The sequence below is a fragment of the Pavona decussata genome, unplaced genomic scaffold, assembly GCF_977016875.1.
Source record: "Pavona decussata unplaced genomic scaffold, jaPavDecu1.1 SCAFFOLD_272, whole genome shotgun sequence".
In the NCBI taxonomy this organism is placed as follows: Eukaryota; Metazoa; Cnidaria; class Anthozoa; order Scleractinia; family Agariciidae; genus Pavona; species Pavona decussata.
Genome location: NW_028145674.1, coordinates 707,123 through 720,706, shown reverse-complemented (window position 1 = coordinate 720,706; position 13,584 = coordinate 707,123). Strand labels below are relative to the sequence as shown.

Sequence of the window (13,584 nt, the reverse complement as noted above, 5' to 3'; positions counted from 1 at the left end):
TAGGCATAAAATGCAACAGAAACTATTAATTAATCTATACTGAACTTATGAATGGCAAGTATCATTCTTTAACCCTTTGACTCCTGTCGTGTTTCCATAGTTTTCGCATGAATTAACTTTTTCCTAGAGCGGTTTAAACTGAATAAAATGCGCAGTAGATAAATAAATATCGTTGGCTTCCAAAGCTGACGTAAAATAATATGGTTACCTATTAATCATTTGCCGAAAAACACACTTGAACGCAAAAATATTGCCAAAATTCATGGCATGTTGATGAAGACCTTTGGCATATGAAATTTCAACCCGCTTATGCAAATTGTCCTTGATTACGCATTTGTCGCTTCTCAAACGGATATATGAATTGACAAAGACACAAAAATCAACAAAAAGCTTTCTAAAAAAACATTTTATTGAAATAAACGATGCATTTGCTATTAGAGGCAAAAAACTTTCAGTTTTTATGCGTGCGTGCAAACACGCACGTAAAATTTGTAGGCACTCCGTGTTTGTTCAAAGCGATCACTCGCAGTAAATTCGGGCACGTTTGCGATGAAAATTACAGAAGTTACAGAATTCTGGTTCAAATCATCACTTAAACTATTTGTAAAAAGCAAATCAACATCGAAAAACATCATTTACCGTATTGTTGCCATTGTCCTGATCCGCAAATACAATCGCTTAGATCTCGGTCAGTCGAGGATTAGCGTCGGCTTTCGATAGTATTCCATTTGGGATTCCTGTGGCATTTACACTCTTACACTCTTACACTCTTTCACACTTTCACTCTTTCACTCAACCCGATGACATAGTGTCTACGCTTCTCTAGAAGCCGTAGACACAAAAACTAACAATAACTAAGAGGAAAAAAACTCCGCAAAAGGGTATAACACGTGTTCAATTTGTGCTAAACAGCATACATATCTGACTGGTTTTTCCAAAACATGCCCGCTCTCAAACTGCTCAGGGCCCAAAACTTGCAACGTTTGCAATGTCTTACATGGTTGGTCGAGAGAACAAAAGAACGAACAACAGAACAATGTTTCCAGCCCTAAAAAACAATGTAGTTGCAGGTTATAAAGGTCGAGTGACAAAAGAGCTTTTGAAAGATGCAGGTCTACTGAAAACTTCAACTGTACTCAGTCTCGAAGCACTCCCCTCCCCACCCACTCCACCCATGTGTCTGCCTTCAAACTCGGATATAGCAGGCACTGTAGAGGACATCTGAAAAATAGCCTATTTCGATAAGTTTTGATGATTTCATGTTTTGACCCTAGTTACGACCTTGGTTAAGAATATTTTTTCCTTGTGTTGATTGGGTTTGTATTCGGACCATTCGGCATCACCTGGTATCTTCGTTTTTATAGTATTAACCTTTGGCTCAAGCCGGACCGATATCTAAGCACGCTTTTTTATTTTATTTGGATAAGTTTTTTCAGTAATGGCTGAAAATACGCAATTGAACATCATTGTACGTAATATATCAAACAGGAGACACAGTGTATCATCACATATCAAATACCGAGAAGAGAGTCGAAAATACGACGCGAAGCGGAGTATCTTTTAACGAACTTCGAGGTTTTTGATATGGTGATGAAACACTGTGACGAGTGTTTGATATAACTTTTCAAACAAACTGATTTTGAAGGGAAAATTAAGGATGCAAAAACGAGGAGTTTTTCATCAGATTTCCAAACACGTCACGGTGCATGTTTTCCTTTGCCCTTGGCTTTTGAATTATTAATGAGTTTGAGAAAATCATGTACAAGGCGAGGATTAATTCATTCCTATTAAGCACTGCAGTGGTAATTGTGGACACTGTAAATGACTTACATGGAGGCTTACCACTTGGCCAAAGATGAATATAAGAAAGACAGAATTGACGATCATCTTACATATCACCTCCAACTCGCAACAACTTGTTTCCATGATAGTTTTTCACACCATCAAAATTCTACTGAGTTAATTGTCAGTCAAAAGCTTCATATTTTACTTTTCATCACTTAGGAAATGTTGTATCTGTACTGCCCCAAATGAGTGTTGCTAGTCCCCTGACATTTCACTTTAACCTAACGTCGGCTTTTAAGAGGCCACACTGAATTATTGGTTAATTGCTTATGAGTCTACACCATTTATTTTACAGTTTCTCTCTAATACTGCGTTTTTGTGAAAGCGAAAATGATTAGGCGGTCGTCAAATTCCCCGTAAGTTTCAAAATCACCTGGAAAAGCACAAAACGAACTCTGAATGAAATTTTCGATTAAAAACTTGAATGAAAAAAATTAAAACTCGACAACTATCCATAATTTGAAGATTGGATTATCTTGTCTAGAAAGCGACCCGGCAAATGCTAGAAAATATACTTCTTCAGTTTGTCGTACTCAGTAGAAAGAAGACAACAACAAAAGATTAAATAAAATAAAAGGAGAAGCACAGAGAAAAAGGAAGAGATAAAGGCTTGAGATTATGTTTATTACGAGAAAAAATTGAGTTGTTTGTTACATGAAGCTGGTATGAAGAGGGTTCTGAAGGTGACATAGCCTGCCGTCTTTATTCGAATAATAACTGTGGGAATTTTTTTTTTTGCTTTAAAAGGGGGCTATTCGAGGGGCGGATTAATCGAGGGCGGCGATTATCTTAAATATTGTCCGTGGGAGGTCATGCCCTAAATATTTCGTTTTATTATTCCTTTTGATCATTAAATAGAACGGTCTTCAATTGAGTGTCGAAAGTAATTTCGCTATTGCTTTGGGTTTGCATTACTACGCTCTGTGATTGCATGGTTAGCAAAACTCGCGCCACTTTCTCAACCAATGGGAATCCAAACCAAAACCAATCGTGTTTTCGCCGCACGCGTTTTCCCGCGCTTGCCACCGGTTTCATGTATTGGCTTCGAATTCTGATTGGCTCGTTGTGTTGTTTATATTTGTTGCGATTAGTCAGAGTAATTACTTTGGTTTTACGAGACTGAACTGGAAACTGCTCTAATCACACAAAGCAAACAGACCATGAGCTTTGTAAATGTTCTCTGCAGTGTCCTAAAAAGTGTTCTCAATTTGGTCAGTTATGAACTAACATTGTCAATGTCTTCGGAGTCAGAGCTGGAGTCCTCGATCAGCCTTTCTTTTCCTTTCTAAGGCGTACATTTTGAACATGACAGGGAGGGGTTGAAAGAAAGGGGGCGGGGGGGGGGGGGGTAGACGTAGAAGGGTTTGAGTAGTCAAAGGTGAAGTTGAGAGGGTTGGGGGTGAATATTTCACACATATGTCCACCAAAAGAGGAGCGATTATTTAAGAGGGGCGATTAATCGAGGGACAGTTAAAATTTGAATAAATACGGTATTTTGCTGTCCGGTCAAAAGAATTCTGGTTCACCCGCCCAAGTCTGATTGTTTGAATTGCACTCAGTCAACTTTATTATTTGTGACGGACAAAAAAAAATATTTTAACTATCTGGGCGTTTGTTATTTTTGTACTATTTTTTGTGGTACATTTGTTACAGACTTTTATTCGATATCTCAGAAAACATGCAGCGAACGTATGTACTCTATCGTTACATTTTTTGTTTTATACGTTTTCTTCGTTTTTGATTTGAGTTTTTTATTTTTGTGTTGTTTTTCCATCAAGTGTAGAACCTCAGTCATTCATAATGTGCTGTTTAATACAAATACCTGCTTAATAAGCACAAGGGTCTTAATTGGGGATTGGGTGTTTATCCTGTTTACCGTACCGGTGCAAAGCTCATTGAACATGTAATGTAAATCGGAATAAAATTCACGACAGACCTTATTTCAAGATAGAAACCATTTTAATATTCTTTTGTGCGTATTCAAAATTAGCCATTCTTATACCTTGTTCTTGAGGTCATAAATCAAAAGAATACTTTACCTTGAACGAAGCAAGAAGGGGCGAGGGATTTTGGACTAAGGGTTGCAGGCAAAAACGGACAAAATCAGACGCTTTAGTGTGCTGATTTTCTGAAAGACCCTGGAATAATGAAGCGAGTGAATTGCGAAAAAGAGAAAGAGTTCTATTGTCTTGGACTAGGAGGAGGCCATAAAAGATATATCACGATACAGGAGAGAGGACAATCAATCAGACAGTTAATCAGTCTACATACAGCAATTTAAAATCAAAATGTTAAACTTTTTTGTTATGATAAATTCGAAGCGCGAATTGTTACGAATAGAATTTTAAGTCTGTTGTAAAAGTCCTTGGTGGAGATTTGAGAGATGTGACGCAAAAGATAGTTAAGTCAAATTGCGCAAAGAAACTACCGAAAACTTTCATGAATGGAAGCATATCTAATACGAGCAGTTGTATCTTTAATCTCTAATAGACGCCTAATAGTATAATACTTGACTGTAGCAAGCTGGTGCGGCAATCGGGCGAGCACGTCATTTTAAGATGTAAAGACGACAAACAGAAATTTCGATCAAGAAATACCTCTTTGACAAATAAGAACAACCCAGTAAGCAGTAAGAATAAGTGACAATGAGAAGGGATACGGGGCCGAAATTGATTGGAAGTTTCCGTTATACCCAATATGCACATATACAAGGCTGCACATACTTCATATATAAGTCAACCTTTATTAAACAGCAATAACAGAAGTCTTTTCCCTCATTACAACATCACCTTTAAGACTATTATGTAACTACCCTTTAACCTCAATCTACATTTTTAATAAAGTATACCGTATTCCATCATTCTAATACAACCGTTGCTACAAATACCCATGAAGCGTTTATTTTACCTACGAATGCAACATGTAGTTTATGGTCGACTTGGGGTTTTGAAGTGAGTCAAAAATGGAAGGTCTTTCTGCAGTTTCTTTAGAAAGGAACTGAAGTGACGACAGTCACAAAGTTGCCTCTGCAAACAATTAAAAAATATAAATAAGTTCCACAAAAAGTTATTTAATTATCTAATAGAAGGGCAGTACAGTTTAGGACAGTTTGTTTCCCAATGAGTAGTCAATGACATAAATGACTAATCAATGAGATGGGAGAGTAGGCCAATTTTTTTTTATAAATTAGTATGAATATATGAAACATATATTTGAACAGCGGGTGAAAGGTTATATAAAAGAAAGATCCTCGCAGTTATTTACCCAACTTAAGCAGTTACGAAAAGAAAGCTTGGAAAAAATTCATGCTTGAACGGGATGGGTTCGAATCCCGCTCAAGCCTGAATTGTTTGAAGCTTTCTTTTCGCAACTGCTTAAGTTGCGTACATAACTGCGAGGATCTTTCTTGTATATAAAATTTGTTATCTTCGATTAGTCATCGATTACTCATTAGTTATCGGCAAAAATCAGTTACTAATAGCTGACTACTCATCGGTTACTCATTAATGACGTAAGCAAATTTTACCAGTTCCTTGCTTTGCAATGAGAAATGTTTTTTTTTTTCTCGCGCGAGTAGCCTAGTGCGACAGTAGAAGACTTCTTCGGCAGAAAAAATGGACAAGGAATTAATTTTTGATAAGGAAAAAAAAAAAAACAGAAAAAGGAAGGTAAGACTTTTTTCATTTTATAGATTCCTTCGCGCTGTTTAGTTTTCGACTTTTGTCCCGGCTTTCGTTAAGTTGCTCGTCGTACATCTGCGTTCATTTCCACTGGCAATGTTATAAAACAATTGTTTCAGGCATTTAGTTGTGAGTAAATCGTGTCATAATGCACTTGTGAAGTTTGGAGAGCGCTGGAGTTGCTCTTGGAAACTCTTAAGCTTCTGTCGACACTCCAAACTCCAAGTGTACATAACCCGATAACTGCAAGCAAAAGGATGAATCAATTGTAAAATATCTGGGTTGTAGTTTGGTGGTGATGGATTCAAGGAATTTAACTTTCTGTCGTTTGACATCGAAGGGTACATTAAATAAGCTGAGAAATCAGGGAATTAACTCTGCAACGTAAATTTAAGCTACTGCAAGGAAACTACTTAATTTTTTCTTGAGCATTTCCGTCGGAAGGAAATGTGATCCCCACGAGGTAAAACAAATTTTGATTCGAACAAATGACGCCCGGATTTTGACCACCGACATGATAGCAACACTCTATCGACTGAGCTGTGAAGCCAGACAGGAGCAGCTCAAGGGTAAATTAGAGGCAATGCGCGGCAACGGAATAAGTTAATTTTCTAATTTCTCCCACAACACAACAAGTACAACAATTCATGTCATCTGCGATAAACAAGAGTCGACTGTTTGTTGAAAAGAGAGCATCCTCTGAAGAAGACGAAATAAATTTGGCGTTCGTGAACTTAGCTGGTAATAGACATGTTTCCCGTAAAACGTGGTAAATAATCAATAAATTGTGGACACATCAACACAAAGCTAAAGTCATTGCTGATACACTGTATCGAAATCATAATTCGATAACAGGAGTTGTGGGTTGTGTGAGTTGTATATAGCGAGAAGTGAAGCAGTTTGCTATTGGTGGAAGCATAGTTAAGTGAAAAACAAAAGTGCATTAGTCGAATGAAACCATGGGGAGTAAGACTGTCGATTTGGAAGGTTAATGTTTGCTGTGAAACCTTTGCGGATTTCTGCAATAACCATGGGGTCGAGTAATGCCACAGACTGCCATGTGTTTTTGTAAGTTTCAAGTTTCAAGCTTATTTTTTGCCACAATAAAAGGAAATACAAGACAGTGTAATAACAATAATAATAACTTGCACAAACTCATTCGTTGGGCTTTTTCTTGAAAACCTACAAATTAACATGGGAAAAGCCCTGAGACCACAAGTCACCAAAGCGTGATGTGACACAGGTCGCCATGCAAGGGGCTGTGTGTAGTTTGTTGCGGGGTTTACCTAAAACATGGAATCCGGAATCCGGAATCCAGAATAATAATAATAATAATAATAATAATAATAATAATAATAATAATAATAATAATAATAATAATAACAATAATAATAACAAAAAAAATAAATAATAATAATAATAATAATAATAATAATTAATAATAATAATAATAATAATAATAATAATAATAATAATAATATTAATGGCGAGGAAGCCCATGAGAAACCACAAGGCTCTTAAATAATGGGCTCCCTCTATAATATATATTAGCAGCTTAACAGTAGAATAATGAGAGAATCAATGGCAGAGTAGAAATAAAAAAGAGCTATGACATGAAATTACCTATATGTTTAAAGCATTATTAGGGTAAAAAAGAAGTGTAAATCGAAAAAGTGAAAAATGTGGGAACAAACAAACAAACAAACAAAGAAAAATTATAGGTTTACGTTAGGTTTATATTAAGAGGAATTGTTTCGAAGTGAAAGAGGCAATACTTGTTGCATTTTGAATATCAAAGCTAAGAAAACTAAAGACGTTTGGGCCTTGGAAACAGATAGAAAACTTTTTTATAATAGTCCCACAATGGGGTAAATAAAAGAGCCCCGGAATTCTCGTTTCATAAGAATGCACAGGGTATGTCAGTGAAAACATATTATTGAAACTACCAGGAAGAAGACAGGGTTAGGCAGGTTAGAGTGTCGAGCGACTGGCTTTGATTCACCTTCGTTATTTCTTTCAACGTCTCTAAGATGTTCGTGAAATCGTCCGCCTAGCCTCCATCCTGTCTCACCAATGTATAACGTTTTTAAAAAGTATATTTTATGCAATAGATAACATTAGCGGAGATCAATAAAGAAACGATCAATGATTTCAATAGTTCGCATGGATCCTGAAATTTTATCCGTGTTGTGATTTGCATAGTGCGCGGCCGCATTAAAAACTGCCAGGTTGATTGACGGATTTGAGAACGTTACTAACTAGAAAGTTAGCAGTCCTTTTATCGCGTTTGACATATGAAATCAGTTCAGGTTGTGAAAAATTCTACTAGTTTCAGGTTCATTTAAACGCAACGTAAAGTTCTTTGCGGTGACACTTTTGACTTCATGCTTATGTGGGTGAAACTGGAAGTGATAGTGAGTGGAATTCTGTCGTTTATTTCCTGCAGTGACGTTTGCAGTATTGACTTGACTTGACTTATTTCCTTATCTCCAAGGGGGAAATGGGCCGGTATTAAAGTATTGACTGTCGATAAAATTCTTGGGCGTGGTAAGGGCGAATATTGACAAGTGACACGACATATTCACGTATTTGAAGAATTGGCACATTTCCTCTGATTTGTTAGAAAACTCTGAGTCATAACTCGTATATAATAGCCGAGTGAAAAACAATTACAGAAGAAAGAAGCTGATCCAGTTCTTTGGTATATAAAGGTGCTCCAATACAGAGTTACAATATCTCATATTATTCCTACTGACGTAGGAATTCTAAAGTAAAAGGCGAAAAAGTGTGTCAAGAGCAATTTTTAAGTAAAGAAACCTACTGTACCTTTACAGCCGTAGAGTTCTACTTTCATTGATATGTAACCATGCCAAACATTTGGTCGGAAGCGGATGTAATGTGCCCTGATTTCGCTAGTCAGCTCAAGGAAAACAAGAGTTTCTATCCACGTATTAACGATTAGAATTGAAAAAAGGTAAAAAAAATTGTTCTTCACACGTGTACAATACGAAAAGCACGTTAGCCATAAGTACTACTTGGGAAGATGGGTCAAATTTTACCTTTGCTCCCATACAGTTCTTTTCTTATTGATATGTAACCATGCAAAGCTGTTGGTCGAAAGCAGATGTACCTTGCTTTGATTGCTGTGACCCGTTTTTAAGAAACAAGTGTTTTTATCGACGTAGTAACGATTAGAATTAAAAAAAAGTTAAGAAAATTGCTGTTGACCTATGTACACTGCAGATAGCACATTAGCCATTAGTAGAACGTAAGAATCCGTGTGAACAATACTTCTGCGTATCAAAAGCAATTTTACCTTTGCACCCATAGAGTTCTACTCTCATTGATATGTGACCATGCCAAGCTGTTGGTCGGAAGCGGATGTAGCGCGCCCTGATTGATGTGGCCAGCTCATGAGAAACAACGGTATCCGAGTCGGTGTTTCCAGCAAACTCCTAAAGTAACGAGATAGAAAACTTTAAATGGAAATTCATCGTCACATGTCCATTTCAACAAAGAGTATCATAGGTTTGACGGCGAAAGGGTATTCCTGTTTAGTTGATTGTTTTTTCGCAATAAAGCTCAAGCAAGAAAAGTTAAACTGGGCATTGTATTGCTTTGATACGTGCAATAAAGTTATGTTGGATCTTGACAAAAAAGGTAGACTGTTGAATTTGAAAACTAATGCCCACAGATGAAAACAAGTTGTTAATGTTTCTACTGGAAAACAAAAGTGAATGCTGAGATATATCTTTCTTAAGAGGTAATGTAGCGTTAAAGGATCGCTGAGACTACAATTTCTGGGTGAATTTTCCTTTTCGAAGAAGGCTACGTTACCTTGGGCGCAGTATGTGGTTGTTCGCTATAATAGTGAAACGTGACGCCGTCCTGACTGTACTGCAGCTTGTACTTGGTTACCCACTGACTGTAAGCGTTCCTTCCTTGTGTTGCCAAACGGGTTACTTTGGTTACCTGATTACCAAGATCAATCTGCAACCACTGATTGACATCATTGGTGCGAGCTGACCATGATCCTGCTTTACCTGGAGATTTCTGAAAGTGTAATCTTCCCTGGATGGCGGCATGATTACCGTCCCACTGTGACGAAGCACTGATTTGTGCGTCAGAGATGGCACCGCTCTCCACGCCCAGAGCTTCTTGACATTCTGCAAAGGAACACATCATGTCGAGTCTTAGAGAAAATTAAAATCGTAATTTTTGAGAAACGCATCACTGTTTGCAAAATACTGATGGGAAAAATTTTAATCGACGTAGAATTGAAAAAAAAAAGACGTAGAGCTTCTTGACATTATGCAAAGGTACACATCATGTCGAGTCTTGGAGAAAATTCAAATCCTAAGTTTTTAAAAACACATCACTTTTTGCAAAATACCGGTGGGAAACAATTTTATCGACGTAGTAGTAATTAGAATTGAAAAAAAGTTACGAAAAGTGCTCTTGACCTATGTACACTGCCAATAGCACATTAGCCATTAGTAGAACGTGAGAACCTGTGTGAAGAATACTGGTGAGTATCAAAAGCAATTTTACCTTTGCACCCATAGAGTTCTACTCTCATTGATATGTGACCATGCCAAGCTGTTGGTCGGAAGCGGATGTAGCGTGCCCTGATTGCTGTGGCCAGCTCATGAGAAACAACCGTATCCGAGTCGGTGTTTCCAGCAAACTCCTAAATTAACGAGATAGAAAACTTTAAATGGAAATTCATCGTCACATGTCGATTTCATCAAAGAGTATCATAGGTTTGACGGCAAAAAGGGTATTCCTGTTTAGTTGATTGTTTTTTCGCAATAAAGCTCAAGCAAGAAAAGTTAAACTGGGCGTTGCATTGCTTTGATACGTGTAATAAAGTTATGTTGGATCTTGACAAAAATGGGAGACTGTTGAATTTGAAAACTAATGCCCACAGATGAAAACAAGTTGTTAATGTTTCTACTGGAAAACAAAAGTGAATGCTGAGATATATCTTTCTTAAGAGGTAATGTAGCGTTAAAGGATAGCTGAGACTACAATTTCTGGGCGAATTTTCCTTTTCGAAGAAGGCTATGTTACCTTGGGCGCAGTATGTGGTTGCTCGCTATAATAGTGAAAGGTGACGCCGTCCTGACTGTACTGCAGCTTGTACTTGGTTACCCACTGACTGTAAGCGTTCCTTCCTTGTGTTGCCAAACGGGTTACTTTGGTTACCTGATTACCAAGATCAATCTGCAACCACTGATTGCCATCATTGGTGCGAGCTGACCATGATCCTGCTTTACCTGGAGATTTCTGAAAGTGTAATCTTCCCTGGATGGCGGCATGATTAGCGTCCCACTGTGACGAAGCACTGATTTGTGCGTCAGAGATGGCAGCGCTTTCCACGCCCTGAGCTTCTTGACATTCTGCAAAGGAACACATCATGTCGAGTCTTAGAGAAAATTAAAATCGTAATTTTTGAGAAACGCATCACTGTTTGCAAAATACTGATGGGAAAAATTTTAATCGACGTAGAATTGAAAAAAAAAAGACGTAGAGCTTCTTGACATTATGCAAAGGTACACATCATGTCGAGTCTTGGAGAAAATTCAAATCGTAAGTTTTTAAAAACACATCACTTTTTGAAAAATACCGGTGGGAAACATTTTTATCGACGTAGTAGTAATTAGAATTGAAAAAAAGTTACGAAAAGTGCTCTTGACCTATGTACACTGCCAATAGCACATTAGCCATTAGTAGAACGTGAGAACCTGTGTGAAGAATACTGGTGAGTATCAAAAGCAATTTTACCTTTGCACCCATAGAGTTCTACTCTCATTGATATGTGACCATGCCAAGCTGTTGGTCGGAAGCGGATGTAGCGTGCCCTGATTGCTGTGGCCAGCTCATGAGAAACAACCGTATCCGAGTCGGTGTTTCCAGCAAACTCCTAAATTAACGAGATAGAAAACTTTAAATGGAAATTCATCGTCACATGTCGATTTCATCAAAGAGTATCATAGGTTTGACGTCAAAAAGGGTATTCCTGTTTAGTTGATTGTTTTTTCGCAATAAAGCTCAAGCAAGAAAAGTTAAACTGGGCATTGCATTGCTTTGATACGTGCAATAAAGTTATGTTGGATCTTGACAAAAAAGGTAGACTGTTGAATTTGAAAACTAATGCCCACAGATGAAAACAAGTTGTTAATGTTTCTACTGGAAAACAAAAGTGAATGCTGAGATATATCTTTCTTAAGAGGTAATGTAGCGTTAAAGGATAGCTGAGACTACAATTTCTGGGTGAGTTTTCCTTTTCGAAGAAGACTATGTTACCTTGGGCGCAGTATGTGGTTGCTCGCTATAATAGTGAAAGGTGACGCCGTCCTGACTGTACTCCAGCTTGTACTTGGTTACCCACTGACTGTAAGCGTTCCTTCCTTGTGTTGCCAAACGGGTTACTTTGGTTACCTGATTACCAAGATCAATCTGCAGCCACTGATTGACATCATTGGTGCGAGCTGACCATGATCCTGCTTTACCTGGAGATTTCTGAAAGTGTAATCTTCCCTGGATGGCGGCATGATTAGCGTCCCACTGTGACGAAGCACTGATTTGTGCGTCAGAGATGGCACCGCTTTCCACGCCCAGAGCTTCTTGACATTCTGCAAAGGAACACATCATGTCGAGTCTTAGAGAAAATTAAAATCGTAATTTTTGAGAAACGCATCACTGTTTGCAAAATACTGATAAGAGAAATTTTAATCGACGTAGAATTGGAAAAAAACGTAGAGCTTCTTGACATTCTGGGAAGGAACACATCATGTCGAGTCTTGGAGAAAATTGAAGTCCTAATTTTTGAGAAACCCATGACTGTTTGCAAAATACCGGTGGGAAACATTTTTATCGACGTAGTAGTAATTAGAATTGAAAAAAAGTTACGAAAAATGCTCTTGACCTATGTACACTGCCAATAGCACATTAGCCATTAGTAGAACGTGAGAACCTGTGTGAAGAATAGTTGTGAGTATCAAAAGCAATTTTACCTGTGCACCCATAGAGTTCTACTCTCATTGATATGTGACCATGCCAAGCTGTTGGTCGGAAGCGGATGTAGCGTGCCCTGATTGCTGTGGCCAGCTCATGAGAAACAACCGTATCCGAGTCGGTGTTTCCAGCAAACTCCTAAATTAACGAGATAGAAAACTTTAAATGGAAATTCATCGTCACATGTCGATTTCATCAAAGAGTATCATAGGTTTGACGGTGAAAAGAGTATTCCTGTTTAGTTGATTGTTTTTTCGCAATAAAGCTCAAGCAAGAAAAGTTAAACTGGGCATTGCATTGCTTTGATACGTGTAAGAAAGTTATGTTGGATCTTGACAAAAAAGGTAGACTGTTGAATTTGAAAACTAATGCCCACAGATGAAAACAAGTTGTTAATGTTTCTACTGGAAAACAAAAGTGAATGCTGAGATATATCTTTCTTAAGAGGTAATGTAGCGTTAAAGGATAGCTGAGACTACAATTTCTGGGTGAGTTTTCCTTTTCGAAGAAGGCTATGTTACCTTGGGCGCAGTATGTGGTTGCTCGCTATAATAGTGAAAGGTGACGCCGTCCTGACTGTACTGCAGCTTGTACTTGGTTACCCACTGACTGTAAGCGTTCCTTCCTTGTGTTGCCAAACGGGTTACTTTGGTTACCTGATTACCAAGATCAATCTGCAACCACTGATTGACATCATTGGTGCGAGCTGACCATGATCCTGCTTTACCTGGAGATTTCTGAAAGTGTAATCTTCCCTGGAATGCGGCATGATTAGCGTCCCACTGTGACGAAGCACTGATTTGTGCGTCAGAGATGGCACCGCTTTCCACGCCCAGAGCTTCTTGACATTCTGAAAAAGGAACACATCATGTCAAGTCTTAGAGAAAATTAAAATCGTAATTTTTGAGAAACCCATCACTGTTTGCAAAATACTGATGGGAAAAACTTTTATCGACGTAGAATTGAAAAAAAGACGTAGAGCTTTTTGATATTCTGCGAAGGAACACATCATGTCGAGTCTTGGAGAAAATTTAAGTCA

At 38.0% G+C, this 13,584-nt stretch overlaps 1 protein-coding gene and 1 long non-coding RNA gene across 2 annotated transcripts in view; both read right to left on the bottom strand.

The window, feature by feature from the left end:
- The window catches only part of LOC146455586 (uncharacterized), a 325,355-nt gene that overhangs the window by 106,703 nt on the left and 205,068 nt on the right, over positions 1-13,584 (bottom strand). Inside the window, 8 exon segments of the mRNA XM_085094073.1 lie at positions 8,842-8,980; positions 9,363-9,691; positions 10,077-10,215; positions 10,599-10,927; positions 11,313-11,451; positions 11,835-12,163; positions 12,545-12,683; positions 13,067-13,422. Of these exon segments, the coding sequence (XP_084950199.1) occupies positions 8,842-8,980; positions 9,363-9,691; positions 10,077-10,215; positions 10,599-10,927; positions 11,313-11,451; positions 11,835-12,163; positions 12,545-12,683; positions 13,067-13,422 (1,899 nt within the window).
- LOC146455592 (uncharacterized) lies at positions 4,569-8,740 on the bottom strand. The gene is made up of 2 exons (XR_014859010.1): positions 8,352-8,740; positions 4,569-4,871 (listed from the first exon to the last, which is right to left on the bottom strand). It is a non-coding gene; the product is annotated as an uncharacterized LOC146455592 (long non-coding RNA).